Source organism: Haliaeetus albicilla, chromosome 15 (assembly GCF_947461875.1).
Source record: "Haliaeetus albicilla chromosome 15, bHalAlb1.1, whole genome shotgun sequence".
In the NCBI taxonomy this organism is placed as follows: domain Eukaryota; kingdom Metazoa; phylum Chordata; class Aves; order Accipitriformes; family Accipitridae; genus Haliaeetus; species Haliaeetus albicilla.
The window spans coordinates 7,048,506-7,076,161 of NC_091497.1; the positions used below are offsets into that span (position 1 = coordinate 7,048,506).

Genomic DNA, 27,656 nt, shown 5'->3' on the forward strand with positions numbered 1-27,656 from the left:
TTTCCTCCAAACTGGAGATCTGGGTCTGTGCCTGTTGAATGGACCCCCAACCAAAGCAGCAGATGAGCGTGCATTAAACTATAGTCGCGTACTTAAGCTCCAACAAAGTTAAAATGGAGTATGTTCTTACATACAAGAAAGAGGAACGGACCCTAAAGGCATGGGGGTGAGGGCTGGTGATTCTGTAGTGTTACCTTCCTAGCACCGCCTGGCAGAGAAAAGTCAGGCTGAAAGCCTGCGGTCTGTACTCTTCAGTGCTGCTTTTGCCCTGCTCTGAGTTTAAAGATGTTGGTACGCTTACAACTGAGAGGGTGGGGTAATAGAGTCATCGTTCACAACAGTATTTTGGGGGAGTCTCCATGTTTAAAGTAGATTTTTTATTTTTTTTTAATAAAAGAACATAGAGAATGTTTAAACAATATTAAAATCAGTGTAAATTGCATACTTCAGTGTTGTAGAGCAGCCTGTTTGAACTTCACCATATATGAAATATGATAATGGCATTCTTGAGTTGGTTATTAAAAAGGCAACCACTGAAGATATTAAAATATCTCCCGAGACCTGGTGGTATCTACAGAATCCATTTGTCATCAAGGCAAGAGCGTTGCTTAATTAAACAAGGCTAGCTAAAATAATAATAATAATTAAAAAATAAAGAATAGAAATATTGTGACAGAGGTGCGTGGAGAGATTTTCACAGTAGCTTGTGATAAGTTGAGTCCATAACTTGTCATATCTGTTAATTATGCTTCTTTATTAAGCACCTTTGAAATGAGCAAGAAGTCTGCATTATCTCTGTGTGCATGAATACGTGTGTAATTGTGTTAACATATCTAAAAATTCATCTCTTCTCTTTATAACAGGACCATTGTCTCCCTGTCCATTGTCTACACTATTGGGCAGGCAATCATGTCTGTGAGCTCCATAAATGACCTGACGGATCACAACCAGGATGGCTCTCCCGATAATGTATCAGTGCACATGTGAGTTGCCTTTTACATGTTTTTTTTTTCCAGATTGATGAAGGGTGGGACAACTCACGCCTTAAATTTATGCTACTTGAATTTCAACTGGCTTGCAATCAGTCTCTTACGTATGCTTTAAGCAAGAAAGCAAAGTGGTTTTGCTTATCTTTTTTTTTTTTTTTCTTTTTCTCTTTTCTGCTTTGTTCCAGTGCTCTGTCCATGATTGGCTTGATCCTTATTGCACTTGGTACTGGTGGGATCAAACCTTGTGTGTCAGCATTTGGTGGAGATCAGTTTGAAGATCATCAGGTAACAATGTCTTTGAGATTTTTTGATCATACAGATACTCTTACTGTTTGACTATTATAATACTCTAATAATAATAAACATATTTAGACATGTGCATTACTGCAGTGTTTCCTGAGTAGCTGAAGAAGGAGCTAGGTAACTATTTGTCTTGAACAGCGCAAACAGAGCTGCTGATTGATCTAGGCTGATCAACGTGGTTCTGGCTAAGCCTTTCTAAACAACTTTTTGTTTTTACTGCAGGAAAAACAAAGAACTAGATTCTTCTCTATCTTTTATTTGTCAATTAATGCTGGAAGTCTTCTATCTACTATAATCACCCCAATTCTCAGAGGTAAGGCCACACATTTGTTTATAAAATGGTTAAACATCAGTAAAGGATGAGTGTTGGACTGCAGTCCAGTTGGGTTTAAATGAATGTTTTATTCTTTGACACCTTGTGGAAGTAGTCCACCTCGCAAGTAGCCTTCAAGTTTTCATGTATGTCATCCCACTTCCCACAGGTGAGGTACTGTCAAAAAGAAGCCAGTTTGAGATCTGAATTGCCTTTAGGATCAGAAGTACTAGATCTGAGGAGGCCATCAACTTGTTTGCCTAATGCACGTCTTAATTCCATGGAGGTACAAATGTGGCACCTCTTCCAATGCCTTTAAAACCATCACACAAGAAAGAGTTGTACTGTTGTCTGGGAAGGGAAGCAGGGAGAGAGCCCTCCATTCTGGAAGCGGAGACAATTCTAAAGTGTGCCCATGCGAAGTACAGAAGCATCTATGCACATGGGACCACATTTATCCATGTGACAAAGTAAATGATGTTTTTCATAGTGTTAAAGGAGAAAGTTATTTTCTCTCCTGCTTATAACGAATAGCGTGATCCTAAACAAAAAGCAAACGATTCACTGATCTATATGCGTATGGATTTTCACGGCAAGCTTACACAGATGGTGCTGTGTGGATGTGCTTGGCAGGAGTTTGAAGAAGGCTGTTTTTCTCAAAAGGAAGAAAACAGCATGTGAGTTCTGGAATAACCCTAAAGCACTAGGCTGAAATTCTGGCCTTTGGATGTCTTGACTGGAACAGACTGTGTAGAAGCATTTTAGATGTTTGTTTAATGCAAATTCTATCCTTTCCCAAAGTGGAAGGAGATATGCATAAGGCACAACATGCAGTTTACTTCCATGCTGATACAAGGTGAAAACTGCCTTGGAAAAACAGACAAGTTCAGCTGAGGGAAGTGATACCATTATGTCCTGTAATGGTTTAACCAAAAGGCTAATGCAACTAAATCAAGACATTAATTAGCTGCAAGCTAATATTTTTTCAAATCAAACTCTCTAAGTCTCCTGTTAGAAGAAGTATGGTGAAAAAGGTAATGATTTTGTTTAGTCTTTTACTTTTCCCTGTTAGTAGCTATGTCCACACTCTGAGCATCATTTCAGGATGTATGTGTGAAGTTTATAAAGTCAAATCACTGACTGCTGCCGGGGGGGGTTGCGAGGGTATGTGGTGTCTGAGAATTTTTTTCAACAAGCTACACTTATTATGTTACTTACATTTTTGTTTATGAACTTGTCCCAGAACTTTTTGTAATCTAGTTCCTTTCTCACCAAGAATATGCGTTTGACCATCCTAGTAGGATTCTTCACTTCTCAGTGTAAAACTAAATGTAAATCTCCTATGAGGAAAGGCTGAGAGAGCTGGGACTGTTCAGCCTGGAGAAGAGATCTCATCAGTGTATATAAATACCTGCAGGGAGGGTGCAAAGAGGACAGAGCCAGGCTCTGCTCAGTGGTGCCCAGGGACAGGACCAGAGGCAATGGGCACAAACTGAAACATTAGGAAATACTTTGTCGCTGTGAGGGGGACCGAGCACCGGCACAGGCTGCCCAGGGAGGTTGTGGAGTCTCCATTCTCGGAGATATTCAACAGCCATCTGGACATGGTCCTGGGAAACCAGCTCTGGGTGGCCCTGCTTGAGCAGGGAGTTGGATCAGATGACCTCCAGTGGTCCCTTCCAACACCTAACTGTTCTGTGATTTTTTTAATTTTTTTTTTTTGTGATATATAATTCCCCTTTTCAATAATGAAAGGTAAGTTGGATACTGATTATCCACTCTGTCAATGTCAGCAGAGATTTATTTTTTTCCTTCCCCTGAGTTAATGAATGCAAAGAACAGAAACCCTATGTAAAAACTCTGGCAGAGCTGACTAGGACTTATCTAATGTTACTTTGTACTTCAGCTCAAGAGTGTGGCATTCATAGCAAACAGAGATGTTACCCACTGGCTTTTGGAGTTCCTGCTGCACTCATGGCTGTCGCCTTGGGTAAGTGGGACTGCTTCCATCTTGCTGCTTCAGTTATAGACATGATTAGATTATAATGATCTCAGAATAATGAGGAAGTGATAGAAAGCTCCAGGTACCAACTTCTACCAGTACTTGATCATTTCTGCAATTTTTTACTTGGGAGGTGGGGTGGGGGGTGGGGATTAACCTGAAGCACTTGCTTTTACAGAAGACAGTGATTTACCAGGCGAGACTGATGGGCCTGGGGAGAGGCACAAATATACCATTGAATTCTGTACATTATGTAACTTACCGTCTATGTGTCTTGGACTGCTGGGGTGTATAAATAAGATCTTTTGAATGTAGTGTGAGAACTCTGAGAAAATGTGGGTTTTGGAAACTGTCCGTGGTCCAGGATAGTGAACTGTATAAAGTAATCGTCCCTGCGCTGGAGAAATGCCATACTGGTGTGTCAGTATTTCTCCAACACTTGCGTTTTTACTAGCTGTGCTACGGGTCACTCCCCGAGCCACAACGACCGAGAAACTGGAAGGGTATCAGTATGTACCACAGCATCCCCTGTGGTCCTGGTCCTTCACGGTCCTGGTCCTTCACGGTCCTGACCAGGAGCCCACCCAGGGTGGGTGTCCAGCTCCAGGTGACCCCATCTTGCCTGTGTGCCCGACCCAGGGCGGAGGGCGGCTGCGGGGATTTGCCGGTGCCCTGTCCCGCACGTGGGAGGGTGAGGATGGGGAACGTGCCGGGACGTGGGAGCCGAGGACGCCTCGGCGAGTCCAGCAGGTCAGGCAGAGCCTCGCCTGTCCCTGCGCGACGTGAGCCGCAGCGTTCCAGACTCCCGAAAAGGAGCCCTGCGAGCTGTCTTAATCCTGTACAGCAAGGCCAGAGCCAAGGTCCGAAGTGGCCCTTGTTTTGACCTTCCCTCAGTTAAGCTAACGTCCCACTGAGGACTTACCCTAAGAGTTGCCAGATTTAGTCCTTTGTCTTAAATAGAAGCAATCTGCTGGTATTAATCTGATTTCTTTTACTGTATGATAACATGGCAATAGGCAATTTCGTTGCTCCTTAGGAGGCTTATTCCCACCCTGATGTAGCTCCTTGACTGTTACTGTTTCCATACCAAATTATTTGCTGCTATTTTCAATTAATCCTGACTTGATTTTTGTTTCTGATTGCGTACTGCAGTTGTGTTCATAGTTGGAAGCAGAATGTACAAGAAAGTTCAACCTCAAGGAAATATAATGATTCAAGTTTCCAAATGCATTGGAGTAAGTACTATTTGTATGCCCAAAACCCTGGCAGCAATTTTTAAAACGTTCAGTAAACTTGCCTAGATCAGAAATCTGTCATAATATGAAGAAAGCTTCTTAAGTTGGTTTTTTTTGTGTTTTGTTTTTGGTTTTTTTATTTTTTTCTTTATGGAGGGGTTCTTACTGACACCTCCAGATTTAGAGTGCCTTTTTATTTATCTATATCTTGGTTTATATGTGAATTTTTACATGAAGAAAACAAAGTAAGATGTCAGGTATATGTAAAAGCTTATCCCAACTTCTGGGAATCATTTCTTTCTCATTTGTGCACCTTTATGCAGCCTTGTAGGAGGAGACAAACATGCCTTGACCTGAGTCAAGAGCAGAGCTACTAGTATATCTTATCAGCAAAGATGTTATTTACAAGGCAGAGGTATATTGATCCCCACTGTATTAGGGAGATCAGGGAGGTTCACATGTCAGTGCAAGCCTGCAAGAAAGGGAGCTAAATCTGCATTAATAGCACTGCATGCCCCAACTTTGCAGTACCTCAGCTTTGAGATCAGGGGATTTTTTTCATTTATGGGCTGCTTCATTCTCCACACAGGTCTGCCAGCTTGTTATAGACCAGACCGTTGCTTGTCTTGTAAGCGCTGTCAGCACCAAATCTCTATATGTGACTTTGGCCATTGCTTAGAGCTCTGCTCCTAAGGCCCAGCTCAGCCTTGCATGTTATTCCATGCAGAAAGTCTTAGGAGTTCTTCAGGACTATATTTGTGTATGTTCAGTGTCAAGGTATGAGGAATATCTACAAGATGCAGCTTCTCGTAGTGAAATGTACTCTTAGAGACATTCAGCTCTGAAAACCTGTGCATATGGTGTTCTTCTGTTTATTGCTGTACATGAAGACCTGCCTACTTCAGACTTATTTAAGCTCCTAACAGCAACCTAGACTGAGAGAGACTACTCTGAGCTGTTTGGTTCAGCTAATCCCAGGTGCACACTCCACTGGATATCCAGTGTGATGCCTTAAAAGCAATATTCCCTCAATGCTTACAGCAGTTCACAGAAGTAAGTTACCTTTAGCACCCTCTAAGCACTAGAAGCAGGAGTGTCATCTTTAATGACAAAACAGTTTATAGCACTTATAAATATTTGTAATGCCATTAAACAAAATTCTGTCTCTCCTCAGTTTGCCATCAAAAACAGGTTTCGACATCGCAGCAAGGAGTTCCCCAAGAGAGAGCACTGGCTAGACTGGGCGAGTGAGAAGTATGACGTAAGTACTGGGTGAGGACTCCTGTGCTGTGACATCCCTCAACCCTCACCTTCCCTTCTGTCTGCTCTGATCTGCTGCCTCAAGCACTGGGCAAATAGTTTTGGGCCTCTCAATCGTTTAGAAGCTAACGGTCTGGCCAAACCTCAGTGCTTCCCTGGGGTTGTAGGTAATCACCCCAGCTCCCGTGGGAGAAAGCAGAGCTGTCTGAGTTGATGCTCCGTGTGATCATAGCCTGCCCAGGGAAATTCAAGGGAGATAAAGAAAAGGCTGTTTCCCTTGTCGAACAAATGCAAGCACCTATTAGTTTTGGAGTTAGTAAAATAGCAAGCATTATCCTTGTCAACTTTTTGTTTCTCTCGGTAAACTGGCTTCAAACAAAAATATGCTGCTTTAACGACTGCAGAAGGGAAAAATGGGCATGGTGTTGACTGTCATAGTTAATGCGCAGGGCTGTAACACTTGTCTCAGGGTCGAACTGCAGAATTATGCTTAGGAATTTCAGCTTAAGTGGGTAAACACTGCATCCCCCCGACCTCAGTACAAGCTCCTTACCATGACTCTCAAAGCCTTGTGTCCCACAGTCCCAAACCATGTCCCTTGCCACCTATCCACCCTTCCCCATTGTCAACGGCAGCACAAACCTTAGCCTGTCCCCTTTATTTTCCTCTTGCCTATGTGCATTTTTCATGTGTGAAATGCATTCCTCAGTCACCAGTCATTCAAATGCCTCCTTCCTAGAACAAAAAATGCAGCACTAAGTGCTAAATCTCATGCTGCCATCAGTACACATGCCAAGAGGCACAGGTCTCTCTGATATCAGTGTCACCTTTAACCAGCAGCCCTTCCCACACCCACAAGCAGACCTTGTGCTTCTTAACAGAAATCAGCAGAAGTACCCACAATATACAAAGTTTAGGACATGGGTAAAGATTACCTGATGTGTCTTCACCTGTTGTGCTGTGAACAGCAGTCTACAACTGTCCCTTTTTTTTTTTTTTTTTTTTGACAAATTCCTCTTGTGTAATTCTTGTTTGCTGCAGAAACGACTGATTGCTCAGACTAAGATGGTGTTGAAGGTGCTTTTCCTTTACATCCCTCTCCCCATGTTCTGGGCGCTTTTTGACCAGCAGGTAAAGTAGAAATTGTTTGGCTTGGCAATAAGAGATGTACCACGTCACTCTATGTACTCTGAGGTGACCAGACATAAAAGGTGCCTGTGGGAGGGTGGAAAATAATTCTTTGCAAATTCTTTAACTTGGTTCTAATGCGAAGGGGTAGTTACCGAGTCATGTTAGTACAGGATGTTCTGCAGCCAGGGGAAACTCAATTTACCTGGAGATGCCCAGGACTGATTCAGTGGCTGAGGTATCTCTAAATCTTGCATCAGCCAGGACTCAGAGGGTGAAACAGTAATTTAAAGCTTTCTTAGTTCTAACGCTTCTTCCACTGTCAGTTGTGACATGAAATGTAGGGTCCTAGTGTAAATGCTCTGGAGAACCAGGGCTGAAACTGCCTGGATGCCGGTTTGCTTAATCACTCAAACTTGTTACAAATACCTCACACATTCAAGCAGAAGTATTAGCCTATAATTCCCATTCACTTGGTGGACTGAGTGCTCAGGACTCGTGACAGTAGGCTTTCAAAGTGTTGAAGTATGAATTTAGGAGGGTGTCGGAGAGAACGAGGCTTTATCCAAGGCAGACCGTAGGAAGTTTGGTCCGGATTGCGTAGGTCGTGCTGCTTTAGTCTGGTACCAGTGAGCTTAACTACTGTTGTGACCTGTTATAAATGGGCAACCTTGATATGAAATTCAGAACTCTGTACTCATTACATGAGTGATAACTCGTCTCTCAGCCAGCGGTACATCGCGGGTAGTTAAAAGGCTCTCGCCACAGACGCAGCGATGCGCGTTCCTGTCTCGCCCTGGGCTCCGGCTGAAAGCCAGCCCCATTTAACCGGTTATTGGCAGGTTTTTGGGGCAGAGGGCTCAAGGCAGGTCCAGTCCTGGTTTGGCCGCTGTCTGCTGGGCTGTGTGGAGAAGGATGGACGTGTCAGCGGTGCGGGGGGCTCGGGCTCGCGCAGGCGGCAGCGCTCTGTGCGGGGTGTCCCTGCCATCTCTCCGGCTAATCTCTGCGTCTAAATTATTTTCTGCTCTAGTTCGCAAAACTAGTAAATAAGTGAAATGGGCCACAAGGACCACTTTGTTCAAATATTTACATTGCAGAGGAAGAACACTCCTGTAGCAAGCTCGCTTTGTATTTTTATTGTACTGCATGTCTTTCCCAACGCTTCACTTACAAAAACAATTAGAGAGGAACTTTGATTTACTGTGTCATTTACCTCTCTCTTCTTTTGTTAAGGGGTCAAGATGGACACTGCAGGCCACAACAATGGATGGGAATTTTGTAGGTTACTTTTTATTGCTTTTTTCCCTAATTAACATTTACTTTTCAGATCAGTTTTATTTGTTGTCATAACATTAAAACCTATTTATTTTTTCTTCACCAGGGATCTATTCAGATTCAGCCAGACCAGATGCAGGTACAGTAATCTTCTGTCTGATAATTCTAAGTACTTCCCAAAGTGTGTATATATATATATTTTAATTGCATTTCATTGAAGAAAGGACTTTGAAAAATACTTAATTTTTTCCCTTCTTATATTCATCTTCAACAGACTGTGAATCCGATCCTGATTATTATAATGGTCCCAGTTGTGGATGCTCTGGTTTATCCTTTAATCAAGAAATGCAAGATCAATTTTACGTAAGTTGATGTACTTACTTGACTTCAAAAGAGGCTCATTTTAATGGTTTCTTTAAACTGCGCTACCAGCCGTGACGTAACAAGAGCAAGCATTCAGTGCATTTAAAATGGGTTTAATATATTCAGGAAATGAAAAAAAACCCAAACCACAGAACACAGGCACCACAGACTAGAGGAAGAGAATCTAATAGTAAAATAACAGTAATTTCCCTTTAAGGGCAAAATCTTTTGACTGCAGGAGAGATGCTGTTTACTGTTTTCCACTTCCCCCTTCCCCCATGTCTACCCCCTCTCCCTCCCAAAAGTTTAAGAAATAGAAATACAACATACATCCTTAGCATGCGTCAGGTTCTGGGCTTAAAACTACCTGAGGCAAGATGTGTTTCCTCTGTGTGAGGAGTCTGGCTCACTGGATACTTCTAGGTGTAGCTTCAGAGGGCATTGCATGTAATTTTTAATGTGGGTAATGAAGTAGCTAGCACTTCCAGGTTGGAGAGGCAGAAGATAATACAGTTCTTAATTTTTATAGGGCTGAGATGCAATGCTGTTTTTCCATCTATTTATGAAAAACTGGGGGCGTGTGCTGTGCTGGAAACACTGCCATTCATTTGTGGACACTCTACATCTGATTAATGAAATATCTCCCTTTAAATTTACCCTTACAGCTCATCTGAATGTCAGTAGATGTCTCCTAATTCAACATATTTCCCTGACACTTTTTGTTCAATATTATTTTGATTTAAACATAGCAATATTGACACAAATTGTTATCCTTTTTTAAAAGGCGCAACTTCTTGTCTTTTTGTTGTTTTAAAGCTAGCAAGTGTACTGGATAGGGTTTTTCCTTCCTGCAGATAAAACTTTTCCAGAAACCTAATAATTATGTTCAGTCAATATCTGAGCCCAGCAAATGCAGAATAACGTGGTATTCAGATGCTGCAGGAAGGATGTATTTCCCAATAGTGTAACTATGAATCGAGAGGTACCCAGCTTAGCAGAACACTTTCTGTAACAACATCAGCCCTTCAAGTGGTGATAATGTGCTAGCTGCGGCCATTTGAGTTTCCCCACCGTGGAAAGAAAATAACTAACGGCTGAGGCTTTGAATTAATATTTGTCTTAAAACTCACGTATATGTTTTGTCATTGTACTAGGCCCCTGAGGAAGATCACTGTTGGTATGTTCCTTGCATCTTTGGCTTTCGTTGCTGCTGCCCTTGTGCAAGTGCAAATAGATGTAAGTTCAGCCATGTGCAAGTATTTACTATTAATATTTAGTTGTTAATACAGAACAAAGTGTGTTTAAGGGGAAAATGAGCCAAGACTCCTAAATTTGGAACCAAGCATATGAGCACAGAAGTAGAGGGAGGGAAAATATTAAAGTATATTGCAATAGTGATTAGCATAATAAAGTTAACTAGCTATGGACACCGTCCTGCAAAACATCTCATCTGCCGTTAGCATAGATCACGCATTTAAGGCAGCCTCGGGTCTTTAAACTGAGACTAAAAGCTGAAAAACCAGAGATTTATTTGGCCTACCTGCTTCGTATCTCTGATCTCTTCTGGTATTTAGACCGGAGGTGAAGTGTGACAGTCTGGGAAGCATCATCAGAGCAGGGGCAAAGCTGATACCTGTTTAAGGCAGGATTCATCACACCGAACTTTCCTTGCCCCAAAGGGAGGTGTCGTGCCTGAACCAGATGAAGGTTTCCCCTGTAGCTGGGGTGTCGGCAACACCTCTGGAAGGTGATCCATTGCATCCCTGGATAGCTATCCAGAGGTGCCTGCCTGTCTGCATGCACTATCAAGGCAAGATGCTCAACTGTTAAATAGCTTTAGTTAGGAATGAGGAACTCTCAATGCCTGGGTCCAGCAGTGAAACCAGCTTTATATTCAAGTCTGCCTCTTGAAGTGGGAAGTAAAGGGTCTGGCCTTCAGCTGGTATAGACACATCCAGGCTGTCTTCCTGAACGTTTTGTCCGGAAGGCCGGGGCTGTGCACACACACGTACTGGCATTGGGAAGAAACTTCATCAAAGCTGGTAACTTCCCAGGCTGTTGCACAAGAATCTCCTGCAGAAAGGTAAAGATGGAACTGCTTTTCTTGTGTGATGTACCTAAAGAGATGGGAGCAGATGACAAAAGTGTGGGAGGCAAAGAAAGGTTGAGGCAGAACTGAAATAGACACAACTCCTCCGGCTCTTGATGCTCTGCAAGAGCAGAAGCTATTTACTGCTAGATCTGGTGGGAAGCGAAGTCTCCAGAAGTTCGCTTTCTCCGGGCTGTCACACTGGGCAGTGCCCATACATGCTTCTGTCCAGTTCAGCAGCACCAGTGCTGGGGGAGAGCGAGTCAGAACATGGTACGGAGAAGCTCAGGAACCCATAGGATGTGGGAAAAGCCCATCCCTCGAACTGCAGAGTGGCCTCGGTAGCGGCCGGGGACGTGATCAAAGAGGAACCACATCTGGCCACAGAGGCACTGTTGGGGTTGAGACACTTCTTTCTTGAGGCAGCAGTAAGGCAGCTTGGGAGACTAGTAACGAAACTCATTATTAAAGTTGCAGCCCTCTGACAATCACAGATCATCGGGCAAATGCTAATCTTCATCATGAGATAACTAAGATCACAGTAATCATAGTACTTTTTCCATGTGACTTAGGGCATTGATTTTACTTTTTTTCTGTCCTGCAGAAAACTCTTCCCGTTTTCCCTGCAGCTGGGCAATCCCAAATCAAAATAATAAATCTAGGTACTAATGATGCAACAGTTCAGTTTGAACCTAAACTTCAGAGTGTGGATGTAATGTCTATGAAGTCGGTAAGTAACAGGAGATGGGGAATAGCAAGTTAAAAAAAAAAAAAAATCTAATGGAGTAAGTCAAAGTGGTTCTTAACTTATGGTTCAAAATTGATTCTTTTCTAGTTTTTTTTTCCTCTATTCATTTTAAAGATTTTTTTTTTTTTTATTGTGGAATGAATTGTTACTGAAAACACAGTGAATGAAGAAATGGTAACTCTCAATATTGTAAGTAGTACTAGTTTGTTTCGGTAAGAGGTTTTTTTTTTTTACAAAACTTAATAGTGATTTTGAACTAAAGGAAAATTTCACTCTTGCTAAAAAGGTGTCATTTCTTAACAGCAAGAACACACTTTCCTTCAGTAAAAGTCCATTCAGCTCCAGTAAATCACTGCTCTTACCGTGAGTGATTGCTTACTTAAACAGGGAATTTTTTTCTGTGGCTACATCACATATATTAAGCTTCAGATTTTGCTCTTAAAGAACCTTTTTTGGGTTCTATTACAGCACAACCTTGATAGCCCTATTGCCAGCAAAATGTGGTGGAGCTGATGGACATGTATAATAACGGGTGTTAGGAAGCATGTTCTCTGACAGCCTGCAATCCTGTTTCCATATAAGAGGAGAAACCCTATTCCATTCTCCTCCAAATTTGCCTCACATGGAAACTGAGCTGAGGAGAAGATAATGGCACCCAAATTGTATGCTGATGTGGAATTGATACAACTGTGGTGCATACCTGAAAATGAAGGGTGTAAAATGCTCCACTCCCTGCTATAGACATCTTAAAATCCAGATGTTCTGGATTATAAAATACTTTTTATAATCGTATAAAACAAGGGGGTTTAGTACTACATCAACATGTTTATTAATGTTTTAAGTATTTTATGCTGATGAAATGTATTTAGAATATTTAAAACATGTCCTGGTAATAGTCATTCCTGCTATGCAACCATAAAGACACAGCTTGAATTTGCATCTCTTAGGAGGTGTTGCTGTTTGGAAAATGCTGCATCTTAACTCATGCTAGTGCTGCCTCTGTAGCTAAACAGAATTTTACTTGATGGCAGTGGTAAGCCTGATTTATCTGGAGCAAGAAATACACAGGAAAATATAACAGCTTTTCCATAATGCTTGTGGGAGGCTAATGTTACTCTGAAGCTTGTGTAATGAAAGAAATGAATAAAAAATAATGATCAAATGAAATTAATGTTTGATGTAGAAAACCTAACAAAAATGAAAATTAGGAGATGCCCACAATCTCTGGCACTTCAGAAGTAACACATGTATAAACTTCTGACCACCCGGAGTCCATAAAACTCCCTCAAAGGTGTAGACAAATATGTAATTGCATGGAAATTCATAGCAATTTGTTTGTCTTTATAGACGGGCTACATGACATTTGAGACGTCTCAGTTGCAATCATTAAACATAGCTTCTGGAAATAAAACTATAAATGCAGTTGTCAAGTTGCCAGGGGGAAGCCGTCACACTCTTGGAGTTAAAAATACTGCGACAGGCATTGATATTAAATGGGTAAGTCTGCTTACATTCCCAAGATATATATTAATGTCTTAGCAGCTATCTATGTGGAGTGCGTGAAGCTGAGAGGACAAGCCCTTTGTCTTATCTTCTGCCTCTCCTCCTCTCTACAGCTCACCAGTCTCACTGGTAGAGCAGAGAGCAGGGCAGGATATGGTTTAAAAAAAAAAAAAGTAAAAAATTACCAACTTAGTATTTAACTTGACAATCTTGACAATTACCCTTTCACCAAGACTTAAATGTGTGGTCATACAGCGTTTTCTAGTCGATGTGTATCCTAATAGGATCCTAAAAGGGAAGGTCTGGAGTCTTGCTCTGAAGCCTCTGTTAATTCTCACTGCTGTGTAATAGTGCATATTTAAGCTCTTCACTAATGCTAATGAAGTATCTTGATAACGGTCTCTTCCACCAGCTGTTTGACAATGTTACATCAAAACCAGAAGAAGGAAATAATCTCATCAGGTAGAGTTTGGTTTGCTCCTAAATTTTGGCAGGAGTGTGACTGTCTCTTCAATCTGCCTCTTGGGTGGACTCTTCTGCTTAGCATAATTTTCTACACTGTAGGAACTCTCCACTCGCTGGACGCTTCACTCAGTGTTTAGGGGAGGAAGGAAGCTCTGGGGCATGATTTGTCTAAACTATGTTGCATATCGACTTTGGGTATAATTTAGCTAAAATTGGAAGTGTATGTTTAGCTCTGTTGTCTAGACTTTTTTGTAGACAACCAGCACAGCTTGCCTGTATATACCTCCTTCTTAATCTTGGGTAAGAAGTATCCTAAGTATCCTACTACTTCTCTACTTTTCTTCTATGTCTTCCATTTGCAGATGCATTTGTTACTGGTTGTAGTAGAGGCTTGCTTTTGACATTCTCCTAAGCAGGCAGTGGGCTGGTGTAGGTCAAGCTTGCTTTTTGCATTGGCCATGCTTTGAGATTTAGAGTTCTTTATAACTGTTAACTGACAAAAATAAAAGGGGAAGACTTGATGCATGTGTGCTGCCAGTATATAATTAAAAGTAAAACCTGTATTCTTTGACTTATGTATATTTTTGTATAGTATTTCATCACTCTTGCATTTTAAAGGTTCATAAACAATTTGCCTGATGCTGTCAACGTCACTATGGGTGACACTTCTTTTGGAACACTGATGCCTCTTTCTGCTAGTAATTACAACCTCTTTCCAGGAGGAAGGTAAGCATTTTCCTTTACCCTAATCTAACCACTTGAAGACATACTTGTCCTTGGAAAAAGGACATAGAACTCTTTTATTATATATAATACATGCAACTGTCTATACCTATGGTCTGAACTGTGGGGTTTTTTTCTTTTTCAGAAAAGATAAGATTGTGGCTATTGGAAATTCAATCCCTTGTTCAGTTACTTCAAAGGCATTTGGCTTTGGCAGTGCCTATACAATTGTAATTAACCAGGTGAGTTGCCAGTGCTGTTGCATGGAGAATACAGAATTACTTTTCATGTCAATATTTTCTTTAACTAAAAAAACACTTGTATAATTATTCCTCTTGTCCTTTATTGTACATATGATAGAATTCTGGTATGTTAAACAGAACATAAAACCACCATTAACTATAAAAATAATGATGGGTATGATAATGACATAATGCAAGAATTCATGTTCATCACTAATGGCCTTAAATTTTTAGCCCTATTAGACACTAAGGAATTGCATGAAGTCTGCTGTAGAATAACTACTACTTTATAAATAAGTACGGAGTGCTTCATACATAATACTCCTTATTTACCCAGAACTTGGCATATATATGATTATAGGTATGATACAGAACTGGTTAGAGCGCCTTTAGCGTACAGACTCTTTATCACTGTTCCTAATGTGCAATTTTAATTTCCAGTGTGTGGGAGACACTCTTAATGTAACATATTCTGAAGATATCCCACCCAATACAGTTCATATGGCTTGGCAGATCCCTCAGTATTTTATTCTTACATGTGCAGAAGTAGTCTTCTCTGTCACCGGGCTGGAGTTTTCATACTCACAGGTAGGTTTTGCTCTTCAGAGCTCTCATTGTGTTAAGAATCCTGGTACAAATGCAGATTTTCTGTGATTTGTTGTTTTTAAGCGGTGGTTCTGTATTGCTGCTTGCTTTGAACAATTACGTCCTTCAGAGCTCCCCAGCAGGACTATAGGCTGGTGCAAGTTGGCCTTGTTTCACTAGCATTCAGTGTTTTCCATGAAGCTATGCTGAATTATATCATTTGAAGACTTGACCACTAGCCCTCAAGTCACCTTCTCACGCACGTGACTTTCCATTGAAAATAAGTGGAACTGTACTGCTGCTGTAAAACTAAGCTGGAGAGCCCTCAAATGTGACATGAACAAGTACTGACACCTCGTCTCGACACCAGTTTCCTCCATACAGTCTTTAGCAGCAGTTTAATTATACACTTTTAATTCCTTTGTCTTGCAACTCCACTTTGTTATTAGCTGTGTGTATTTCTTCCCTTAATTCTGAGTCTATAAACTGCGGTGATGGGAACGTTGTAAGTTGTAGCTTGCTAGTCTATGATGCACTCGATTTCTTCATTTAACATGTACCATGTGTGACCGAGATGTAAAATGTGCCGGTTATTACTCAGTGTGTACAAAGTAAAAGGTGTTATAGTTAGTACTGCTAATCTCTTGCTCCTCAAAGCCTTCTCCAGGTCTGTTTAATTCTCTAGCAATTTTTAATTAAAAAAACCCAAACAACCAAACAAAAAAACCTAAGAAATCCTCCTCCCCCCAGATAACCAGTGCATGTTACAACATAAAGAATGCAGTAAACATCAGAAAATAAGCAATAGCAGCATTTGACTAAAACTTAAGTGTTTTACTTCTATAATAGGCCCCATCTAATATGAAGGCAGTGCTGCAGGCAGGGTGGCTGCTGACAGTGGCTGTCGGTAACATAATTGTCCTTATCGTGGCTGGAGCATCCAAACTCAGTGAGCAGGTAAGCACACAAGCAGTCGGCGTGCTATTATATTACACTTTGAGAAAGCAGCTCTAATCCAGGGGGGAGTTGTGGCTGATAATCCTCAACCACAACTCTTGAACATGGGCGTTATGGTAGCTTTGCATTTATAGTTGGAATACAGGAGGTTAGTGTTAGCTACAAGAGTGTACCAGTCAGTTGTAGAACTAGTGCTTGACTGAATAATCTCATTAGAGTATATAAGTAACAGAGATATGAATCTTTATAACCTATTTGGATTAAAACTAGTGTTGAAGGCTGTGACAACAGGGTCGTAACTTGTCTCCTGGAGCCTCTTCTAAAGTTTCTGTTGGACCTTTTCCCCAGCACTTCCCCAACATGTGTGTGAATGTGTACACACGCACGAAACTTGAAGCAACTTCAACAAACACTTCCTCTGCAAAGGCTTCTACCTCTTCTGTCTGTTGTTTGCTATTCTTAGCTCCTGCTCTGTCAGCCTCCTTTGCTTGCAAGCAGCAGTTTCTAGCATCTCTACAATAAATTGCTTCTCATGGTGCAGAAAGATTGTGAACTTCTGGGCTGAAATTCTAGACTAATGAGATTAAAACCTACCAAAATTCTGTTCACTGCTACTGAACCTTCACCTGCACACCTCAGCCCTGCCGCATCCCTCCTTCTGGCCCCACTGGTTTCAATCCTCATTCTTCGGGGCATGAAAGCTGTGGTTCTCCGGGTGAAGAGCACTTGGACAGGACTTTCTCGGACTGCTAGTGGCACTCCCTAATGAATTAAAAGGGCTGTCTGAGAGAGGGAAAAGCCTGTCTTTGAAACCAGTGTGGCAGCCCTGGTTTCAGCTAAATTAACCAGAAAGAGCATGAAACAGAGCTGTTGAGGCTTTTTGGGTGGAGGTAGCACTTTGAAACCAGGGTTCCTGGCCTTGCCCTCTGCCCAGATTTGCAGTCAGTGAAAACTTTTTACTGCTGACCTAAGTGGAAGCAGGATCACTGCCAGCCTGGTTTAAAATGAGATTACCTGACCAAAAGGAGGGGCTGAGTTTCCTTTTCAGTCTTTTGGTCCATTCCCATGCCTCCAGGAAAAGGGTATTGTAGAGCTTTTCAGTATTCACAGAACTTCTGTCTCTTCAGTGAAGACAGAACTGCTGAAAGGGCCTCAATTCTGAGTTGCTTTAATGTGTATTATATACATCTAATACTTAGTCTTTTAAGTCATATGATACTTGTTATGTATGCTTAGTTTCACATTCTGAATTCACTTCTTGCAAACGGTAAAATTGTGTAATTCTTTTTGGGAACGAATACTGATGGATTTTTTTTCTTTTTTTGTACAGTGGGCAGAGTATGTGCTGTTTGCTGCCTTGCTGTTGGCAGTTTGCATAATTTTTGCTGTCATGGCTTATTTTTATACCTATACTGATGTAAATGAGATTGAAGCCCAACTGGATGAGGAAGAAAAGAAACAAGCCAAAAAGGATCAAGATGTCTATGAAAAGCAATCTGAAGCTGTCTCTCAGATGTAAAAGGTGTATTCAAGGGGTGTTTATAAATTACAGTATCCCATTAACGATCCCTGCAGTAAGAGGAATCAGGGTATCGGTAACACCTCTGGATAATATGTCTCATGGGAGAGGTTAAGAAAAACTGTTTTAACTTAAAATGCAGCCTCTCTTGGGAAGCAAGAGGAAAAGATTAGTCTCTCTTCTACTGAATGGTATCCTGAAGAAACTCCAGCAGAATTTGCACTCTTAATGTACCTCAAGCTTAAATACCATAGCGTTAAAATATTGAAATTGCACTTGGCACTATTAGACCCTGTGAAAAGATGTATTTTTATACTGCATTTCAGTTTTATATCATGAAAGAAACAAGTGTTGTCAAGAAATAGTAATTGAAGCCAAGCTGTCTGCATGACCCCTCTAGCCTCACTGTTACTTGAAAGCAGCAGGTCACATGTGCCTTAAATTCTTTTGTACTTCCTTACAGATAATGGGAGCAAAGCTCTGGCATTGCTCAGATTAAAAAGCTGTCTGTGCTCCACATGGCAGTAACTTGGACGTGCACTGTAATATAATGCTTTATGTGCCTGTTAACTACCCATTTAACTCCTGTTATGGTTTTTAATTGAATATAGTAATGAGGTGTCCACTCAGGTAAACAGCCAATGGCAAATGATGTTTGGAATAAGCAACAGCAATAAAACTTGTGTTCTAACAAAACAGTGGAAGTGGCGTACGAGTTACAGTTGCATGTTAACAAAACGTGATCCTACCTCTCTGCTGCCTCTTTGTATGTGCTCCATCGCTTGAAGCTAATGGACAAGTGTCAGTCTTCTCTGTCTTAATATACCTGTAACACCCATACATTTTATAGTAGGGAAGACTAAATTTTGCTGCTCAGCAGGATTGTGTAACCCCGTTGGCCATATTACGGAGTACCAGTGGTCTGCATAGTGTTTTGGGAATTCCTGTATTTAGATCCACATCCTACACTTTCTCCAGCAGCTGGCTTGGACTCCCTGGCCCCTCTAGTAGCCTTGCCAGATTTACAGCTGCTTTGATACCTGGGTCCCAATACTCCTATCGTATTTTACAGCATGTCCAGCTTCATATTTGCAAGTAATCACACAGACATACGTATTTAAGCAATGTGCATGTTGCTGGCACTGCAGATGCATGGGCCCCTGTGACCCCTGGTTCCCACTCCTGTTGCTGGCACTTAGATGTCCATGTACATGTATGCACAGAGAATAGAGTCCCCCACCCAGGAAAACAGTTAGAAATGGAGTTTGATAAGACAGTGTTTAGTTCTGGATGCTGCTGTCTAGACTACTGGGAGGGTCTTTTGCATATCTTGTAGTGTTACAGAGAAGATGCCCCGAAAGCAATCGAGATAACAGCTGATCATTCTAACTTCAGTTCTTATTTAAAATAAACAAACAAAAACCTTTTAAAAAAATACAAGAGTGGTGAACTATGAAAGCCTGTTCTAGCAATCAAAACTGTACTCATGTCTGGCCAGGTAGATACAGGGATGTGTATGTCCATATGCTTACTAATATTACAAATATACTATACAGCTTCCATGTTTTTCCTACTGCTCATTAGCTCAACCTAAGGACACTTGACTTAAAACTGTTCAAAGTCAGATTTTCTGAACTACATGAATCCAGTCCCTGCCATTTGCTGTTCTTGAAAATGGGCCAACAAGCAGCACATTCCTTTCAAAGTCTTCTCTATAGTTTTAGGCAAAGGTCTATACAAAGCTGTTGGGCTTTTTAAATTCCTGGAATTCTATTCCTGGAAGCAATTGCAAGTCACCTATACATGCTGTTGCTCTACAAATTACTTTTACATTTTTCATTCATACCTTGACACAGTGCTTTAGCATAATATCGCTGACAGTGTTGCAGAGGTTAGAATATTGATAATAAAATAACTGGGTCATGCCTTAAAGAGTGAAAGAGAGACAAATTTTCAAAGGGGAAGTAATAACTCCTGAAATCATCCTACTTCTCCTGGAATTGGTTCAGGACAATCAAGGATTTCCCATTTCCAGCCTAATTCAATCACTGCTGTTCTTCCTAGAGACACCACTGCAGGACAGGATTTTGTGGAATTTAGCACAGAACAAAGGTAACGTGAGAGCCTGCAATTCAATGGACTCTCCATTATTGCTGTTAAATTTTATCACTTTCCCACGCTCGTTCCCAATCCGAGTCAAAGCTCTACATAAAATACCTAATGCCCAGAGGTGGATGACAAGTCCATGTCCCAGGAAGTTTAACAGTGGATTTGACTGTGTAGGAGAGAGAGGAGAGGAAGATGAGCAAAACAGGACCTGTGTTTTTCAGAGAGTAGCTACGTGCTTACCTGAATTGGTTCAAACCACAGGTATGTTTTAAGAGCCTTATGTGAAGATCAGTGCCCACCCACTGCTGGTACCTACTTGGAAGGTCTCAGTCCTGGAGCAATGACTCTATGGGACAGCAAAGGGGGGCGGTTAGGGAAAAAATGGGCAGGGTGTGGGAATTGGTTCGCCACCTTTTTGGAGAGGACGGGCTGGGGTATGCATTTCATAAGTGTAGAGAGCTCAGTGAAGAGCTGGGGTCTTGCAGCAGGGCCTGAGTCAGCTTGAGCAGAAGGTGGGGTGTAGGCAGTGCACCCTCATGGGAGAAGCCCGTGGTGCAGCAGGTTCTTCCCTGTGTAGCCTCCGTGGCTGCTTTCTTGGGTAGCAGCTGGGCTGGACATAGCCGAGCCGCTTGTGCTTTTGTAAAGGGTCATTTTCAATGAGATGCCGAGCCCAAAGCCTTTTGGCAATGGGACAGCTCTTAGAAACTACGTGTTATTACATCCTTCGTACTGACACGCCAAACACTGATTTGACGATCTTAAACAGTGTTACAACTGTCACTGACTGCATCCTAAAAGAATCCTAATTATTGGCAGAAGCTAATTAGATAGGTTTGCCTTTGCCAGCAGAAGTACTGGAAAGAAAAAGCTGGTTTTCCCTGCAATGCCAAAACGGCCATAAGACCTTCTGAAACACTCATAGACTATCTGAGGTGAAAGCGGCTGTCTCCGTAACACCATTGCTGTATTTTGGGGCTGAGGCAGAAGTAAAACCAAAAGCTGCATAGCTAAAGAAAAAATGATGCAGGAGCTAGGCATGAAATAGAGCGAGGCACTTTCACAGCACTCACTCTCAAGCTGTTGTTGCAACCCCTCGTTTGACCTGCTTCTGCCATTAGCGGCAAATAAAGCCCTCATGAGATTAAGCTGAAATCTCATCTGTCTGCTTATGTGAAATGGTGTTTTTCCTCCTCCTGTGAGATTCAGCTGACTGCAATGTATGTCCCTGTCAGAGCTTCTTTCCATCATAGCCTATACAGGGCTTTTTTACTCCAAATTGAACACCCAGTCCTCACGGGTGGGAAAAATACTTTGTTTGAGCCTGATAAACTTAAAAAAAAAAAAAAAAAAAAATCAGTGCTCCTGAAACCATGCCATGCTTCCTTGGTAGTAAAAATTGGAAATGTCTTCTACTTAGATGGGAGTCCTGTTTCCTAAAGGTCTTATCTTACAAAAAAATGTTTCAAGTAAAGGTTAATTCAATTGGTGCAGCTCCTTCAGGCTGGTACTTTACTTCAACAGAGTGCCTGAGAGCAGTTCTGTAACCACCTAACTGAATTAATGATATTGAATGCATTTTTACCGAAACCTGATCCCAAACATGGGAGGGCGGGGGGGGCACCACTGCTGCATGAGTTTACTAAAGTTAAAGCTGTGAATGTCCCATGCTGGCAGGGCCTGGCTGCGTGCTGAACCGGGGGGGGGGCATGGGAAGGGGGGGGTGCACTTGAGAAACTGAGCATGGAAATGAGGGGGGGCGTGGAGAGGACCTCCAGGTCCAGGTAGTCCTCCACCCTGGACTTCTGCTGCTCTACAGGGAGCAGGAATAAAAGACTAATGGTCATACTATTCTCTGTTGCAGCAGGGCAAGAATTTACTGTCGCAGACCCTCTCCTCCCCCTGTTTGGGACCAGGCTGTGGTCATTCACTATCACATTCCGGACAGAGCTACAGAAGCCCAGGCTGGGGTATGTTTAGTTTGAGGTTTTTTTTCTTCCAGTTGGTTGGGTTTTTTTGGTTTTGGCTCGTTAGTTCACGCATGTATTGCAAGCGTGACTCATCATTTCTCCGCTACATCAGAGCAGATGGCTGCCCCAGCGCCCAGCTGATGAACTCGGTCCCTCTCCTAACTTGCAGACCCAAGGAGCTGCTCTGTGCCACCTAGTTCCAGCTCAAGGAGCCTGGCAGAACCAGCAGGAATCAGAGAAGCCCCCAGCCATCTCCTACCTGCCTTGAAGCAGCTTCCAGAACAGGAGGGATTGATTTGCTTTCCCCAGATCGAGCTTTTTTTTTTTTTTTTTTTTTTTTGCAACGAAGCGCCAGTCTGTGACTACAGATTCTAGGTACTATTAATAGGACTAAAACATACGACGCTCTCCTGCCTTTATTTAACCTTTTATTTTTTTTTCTGCCAACTCCAGGTTCCTTGCTCAGGCAAAGCTGCTCGAAGTCCCCCAAAATTCCACCTCCCCGGGAGTGGCGGGTCATTTCTTACCACCAGGTGGCACAAAAATACACCACAAAGGCAGGAAAAGCTGGGGGGAGCCTCAGAAAAAAACCCTCTTGCATCCTTGCCTTCATCATTTTTCACTCGCAGTTATCACAGCTTCGGGTTACCCCTATGAAAACATCTCCTGCATCCATCGGTATCGCTTTTGAAGACCGTAGGGCTGCTGTGTGTTGAGGAAAATGAAAATATCTGGATGGATTTAAGGCAGAGGTGGTCCCTGGCAGCCCTGGTGGAAGTCATGTCTCCTTAAAACTTTTAAAAACTTGTTAAAACTGCCAAAATCCTACGTGGTATTATGAAAAGAGACTTTGACAGAGTAGTAAAGAACAAGAATAAAGCCAGCTTTATTGGCTGCAGCACCCAACAGTCTTACTCTAAAAGATGATAAAATCGCTGCATACATCTTCATGTTGCATTTAATCCAATTTAACTGCAGGACTTACTTAAACCGTGGGCATGAAATTCTACCCTAAGAAGCAAAGCCACAAGCAGGTTTGAGGGAGTTTTTGTAACTGAGCAAAATGTCAGTCAGACAAAGCAAAATTGGCTCCTGTGGGCACAGCAGACATCCCCAGAGAAAACAGCACTGTGTTAAATACAGGGAAGTATAGATGTTCCAGCAAAAGATTATTTTTCAGTGGATACAGAATTTGGGCTGAATCTACGCTTGGTTCTAACAGACTAAGGACGCACTGATTTCAGATTCCTGCCTCCTGGGTGACTTCCCAAACTGTTAATCTGTTGTATAAACCACAGAACCCATCCCCTGTCTTTAAAAAGAAAGCCACAACCACCACATTCGGTAGGGGCCCCAGCTCACTGAGATGGCCATCGGTGAGGCCATGCCAGCTAGATACAGTCCATTAAGGGAGTTTGCTGGAAGAGCATCTCATTCCTGAATGACATTCAGTATTAGACCTCTCCTAAACGCTGCTCTTTTCACACTGACATCTTCTCAAGCATATACAGCAGGTTTTTGAGCTATCCCACAAACTTTGGGGTCAAACTCGGGCACGCTTAGGAAAGAGCTTTGGGTATAGGGCTGTTACAGTCCTTGGGAGGGCAAGAAGAAACGTCTGTAGCCTGTGGATGCTGCTGCTGCAAGGGCTGAGAGGGTTGTGAGCAGGGTCTGGATGGTCCCTCAGGCAACGGGTCTTGAAGATGTCTTCCAAGCAGAAAGGATTTTCAGTGGGTTGTGACTTGGATGGGAGAGCTTTGGGAGGCAGGGCTGCTAGGAGGAGAAATTTGGATTACCCTGGCGTCGGATGCTGAAATAGTTTGGGAAGGGCTGATGTGGAAGAGTTTGGGACACCGGGTGCCAAAGCTTTGGGATGGAAGGAGTTAGGATAGACATTCAATGGCAATTCCCGGGGCGCTTCTAACGAGATCTTCAGGTTGGGGCCAAGGACTGCTGCACCCTGATCCCTCTCCCCAGAGCTGCTCCTCCCTTGCTCTGTCCTCGACTGTGTCTGCCCTATGGAAAGCAGAGGAAACTTCAGCTCAGGGTCGCTGTAGGGGAGAGGTGTGGTTTCCAGCTCAGGTTAAGTTAACATGAAACGATGTCAGTGCTGAAGAAGGAGGTGGTCACTTGGAGGGGCAGTCTTTGAGCAGCTAAAACCCCTAATGACACTGCACCCTCATCCTCACAGGGACTTCTTCAATTTAATTTTAAAGGTGAACTGAAATACTTTAAAAATAATCTCTACAGAAGTTGGTTAAACACCCAAATCGTTAAATACAAACACTTTACATGTATAAAAATCACAGATATGCATATTTCGAAAGTGCTTCTTTCTTTGCTTAACAGTCAGAACATAACTACATGGTCTTGTGTTTCTGCTGGAAGAATGACATAAAAGCACGTGATAAAACCTTGAGCTGTAATAAAGAACAGGTTAGAAATTTTTATTTTACTTTCATAAATGCAAATAAATGCAAGCATAGAACTGCATTACATTCTTTGAGAAACTTGCTCGTGGAAATAAGTAAGTCAGTGGCCACAGTGTCAGCCTGTATACAAGCGAGAAAGGAAGATGCACCATTGGCTGAGGAGCCTATGTACTACCTACAAACAGCAGAAATCAGAAATCAGAAATCCAGCGAAGCTGATGAGAATCTTTCCACTGATAGCGGTATGCTTTGCCTGAGCCCCTCAATGCACACAACTACAGCACCTTTCCATGTCTGATCCAGGTGGGTAGTGCATTGGCACCGGAGAGCTTCTCAAAAGAAGAGCGGGGAAGGTCATGATTTGCACCAAGGGAGTTTGGGAGGAAGGTGCAGTTGGGGCCAGGATATATTCTAGGTGCAAGAAGCAGAATGAGCAGAACTGAGAGTAGATGTGCAAGACAATCGCAGTATTAAAATAGGAAACCAGAACCTGATCCAGGAAGAACAGAGTGTCTAAGTGACTTCTGGACACTGAGCATAGCAGAAATTTGCATTTAGCCCAAGTCAGTCTGTATAAAAGCAGGGTCCTCCCTGTATTTCTTGCTGTATTCAGAAGATAGAGTCAGTATAGATAATTCTTGGTGGCCCATTCGGGTGCTTATCTGTCTATTTCTCATTTAAGCCTCATCAGAAAATAAATGGAGATTTGTGAGCTCTGGCAATTCCCTCTGATCATTTCTACGGTGCTGAGGCAAATCCCTCTGCTATCAGGAGACAGCGGGGTGGGAAGTCTCTGCAGCTCTGCTACTCCATCAGTGTTAATATGAGCCTACAGCCCATAACTCTCCCTGTAAATTTACTTCTGAGCAGGGAAGAACACCGGTGCTGATGTGGAGCAGCAAAATCTGTTCTTCTTTGCACGTAAAGTATCAGGTACCCACTATCTCAGCAGGAAGAAAAGATATGCTCGGTCCAAAATCCCCAGGAAGCCTGCTCTCTTGAAAAAGACGGGAGGAAAATGGAGCTGACAACTGTAGATGCCAAAGGAGCGTGAGGGTTTGGGATCCTGCCAAAGGTCTGGTGCAAGTGGGAGGTTGCAGCAGATTTTTGTGAATGAAAGGAGGTCTGCAGGAGGAGGTGGAAGATGGCTGGAGCGTGTCAGAGCACCATGAGCACTACAGGAACTTACTGGGTAACTACTTTTAGAAGGCTGTGGGATGGGAATGATGGGGAGGGTGGGAAGGCACATGCACAGGACCTGCATTTTTGTGGGGGCACAGTTATTGCAGGCTGTAACTGTCCCACACACATACTTAGTGGGGATGATGGAGGGTTCAGACATTAGAAAACAGTTTACAACCTGTAATTTATTTTCCTAATAGAAACCCTCCCAAAATAAAAACCTCACAGTTTTGGGTCTATCTGTGATTTCTGGCTTTTCACTCTTGGGTGTTACGTTTTGGGGCTAGAAAGGCCACAGGCTGGTGTTTCTAAGCGCTGAGGGTCTCTGATTGCCTAGGAAAGAGGTTTAGTTGCAGCAAAGTCATCCCTCCACTGTTTGCTTCTGTACCTGCTCTGCAAAGACTGACCGCTCCGGATACACAGCTTTGGGCTTAAACCACGGGCGGGAGCATTCCTTGCTGCAAGCCGAGAAGGTGGATTTTTGTGGTATGAAAGAGCTGGAGCCACCATCCCACTCCATACAGGACATTCTGGATGGAGTTTCACCTTCTACCTCATCTGAGCTAACTGGGGGGGCTACCAATGAATGGGGATGCGCTGGCATCCCTCCCTCCCTCCCACACACACACGGTGTCCTTGCTGCCACAGGAGACTAATCCGGCAGGATGTGGATGCATTTCCCACGGGATCAGTGAACCGATCCAAATCACCATGCGGGCATGTGATTGCTAATGCAAGGACGGGAGCCAGGGCTGGGAGAAAGGAAGAGCAGGATCAGCACTTTGGCAGCAGACCGCAGCTAAATTGGATTAAGCGCAACATGAAGCTGTACCCTAAAAAAACCATCACATTGCAATGATTTTCATTTGTTACCAACATCCTAGACTGGAAACTGAAGCCTGCGGGAATCCATATGTTTTTGTGTTCAATGGATGAATACAATACACTTCTGTCAACACAAGATTTTACAGGTAGCTTCTGGTATATCATGAGATTAATGAAGGGTAAAATGGGATAATTCTTGAATTAAAATAGTGAAGCAGTGCAGTCAACTGTAAGACCACTACTTATCAGTTATCAGTGAGGTACAGTGCAACTTTTTCTGCCGGGACAACTGTAGCCTGCAAGCAAACATTTTAGATCTGTGATGACATGGACTCTCTAGGGACATAGTTAGAGGTTAGAGCGTCTCATCGCGATTATAGGGTCACCCTTAATGGATCCATTTAGTCTGGACATTTTGCTAGTCTGCTGTGTATGTAGACATTAATCTGAGATAAGAACTGATGTCTCCATTACAAAATGTGAAATGTGAGAAGAAGATAGAGAAGATACATGTTTTCTTCTGTTTGCATATGTTTGGTTTGTGTGACAAGGGGCTAAGAGAAAGGTTTATAAAAAGCAAGATTTAATGAAATGATCCTCTTCGGGGGCAGAGGCACAGTGCGGTATAATCAATCTCATGTTTCTTAATAAGCTCTAGGTCCCCATCTAATTTTAATTGTCTGCCTGGAATACTAAAATACTTTCAGGCACTTATATTCTGCTCATTATTAATAAAGGGCATACAACACTTGAGACGTTTCTTCCATTTCCTGCCTCATTCCGGCTTATCCATTACGATTCTCAGCACTACAAGAAAGTGAATTTTCTCCTATTAATAAGAATCTTAAAACCCGGCAATTTTCTATGAACGATATGAAGTACATCACTGCAGGAAGTGAAATATATAGAGAACAGCATGTTTTATACAAACATAGCAAAATACTGGATTTTTCTTTGGGGGAACATAATCTAATAGCCCTTTTCTTTTTTTTTTCCTTCAGCATTCACGAGACCTAAAGCAGAATGTCACTGTTTGAACTTCAAACTCTGCTTCTGTACTAGACAAAATCATTTTCTCACAGGATGGCTTATTGAACCAGAACTTAAATGCACAGCCAAGTCTAGCTGTAGAAGGCAATCTGTGTGCTTTTGAAGCTATGTAAGCTTCCTCTGCTGGCATAAATACATGGCTGCGGGGTTACCCATGGCACGTTGAGAGGAAAAAAGGCTCCATCATGAACTTTGTAGAAGGGACCCCCTTTCCACCAAAAATTGAAAACTGAAATTTTCAGATTTTGGTGGAAACACAGAAACCCGTAATGTTTTGTAGGGGTATGATCCCCACATAGTTTGAAAGCACACTAGAAATTAATCTTGTAGAGCAAACACAATTAAAGGCAGGAAAAAAATGTCAGTTCTGGACAACACAAGGATATTTTTTG

At 42.4% G+C, this 27,656-nt stretch overlaps 1 protein-coding gene across 1 annotated transcript in view; it reads left to right on the top strand.

The window, feature by feature from the left end:
- Positions 1-18,401, top strand: part of SLC15A1 (solute carrier family 15 member 1) — a 29,043-nt gene extending 10,642 nt beyond the window's left edge. Inside the window, exons 5-23 of the mRNA XM_069802430.1 lie at positions 864-983; positions 1,175-1,274; positions 1,515-1,605; positions 3,512-3,595; positions 4,760-4,842; positions 6,017-6,103; positions 7,144-7,233; positions 8,464-8,508; positions 8,612-8,644; positions 8,780-8,868; positions 10,023-10,104; positions 11,562-11,687; positions 13,053-13,202; positions 13,621-13,670; positions 14,292-14,399; positions 14,542-14,638; positions 15,080-15,226; positions 16,073-16,180; positions 17,511-18,401. Coding sequence (XP_069658531.1) covers positions 864-983; positions 1,175-1,274; positions 1,515-1,605; positions 3,512-3,595; positions 4,760-4,842; positions 6,017-6,103; positions 7,144-7,233; positions 8,464-8,508; positions 8,612-8,644; positions 8,780-8,868; positions 10,023-10,104; positions 11,562-11,687; positions 13,053-13,202; positions 13,621-13,670; positions 14,292-14,399; positions 14,542-14,638; positions 15,080-15,226; positions 16,073-16,180; positions 17,511-17,699 — 1,879 coding nt within the window. The 3' untranslated portion in view covers positions 17,700-18,401. The remainder of the gene's footprint in view (positions 1-863; positions 984-1,174; positions 1,275-1,514; positions 1,606-3,511; positions 3,596-4,759; positions 4,843-6,016; positions 6,104-7,143; positions 7,234-8,463; positions 8,509-8,611; positions 8,645-8,779; positions 8,869-10,022; positions 10,105-11,561; positions 11,688-13,052; positions 13,203-13,620; positions 13,671-14,291; positions 14,400-14,541; positions 14,639-15,079; positions 15,227-16,072; positions 16,181-17,510) is intronic.
- Positions 18,402-27,656: the final 9,255 nt, after the last annotated feature.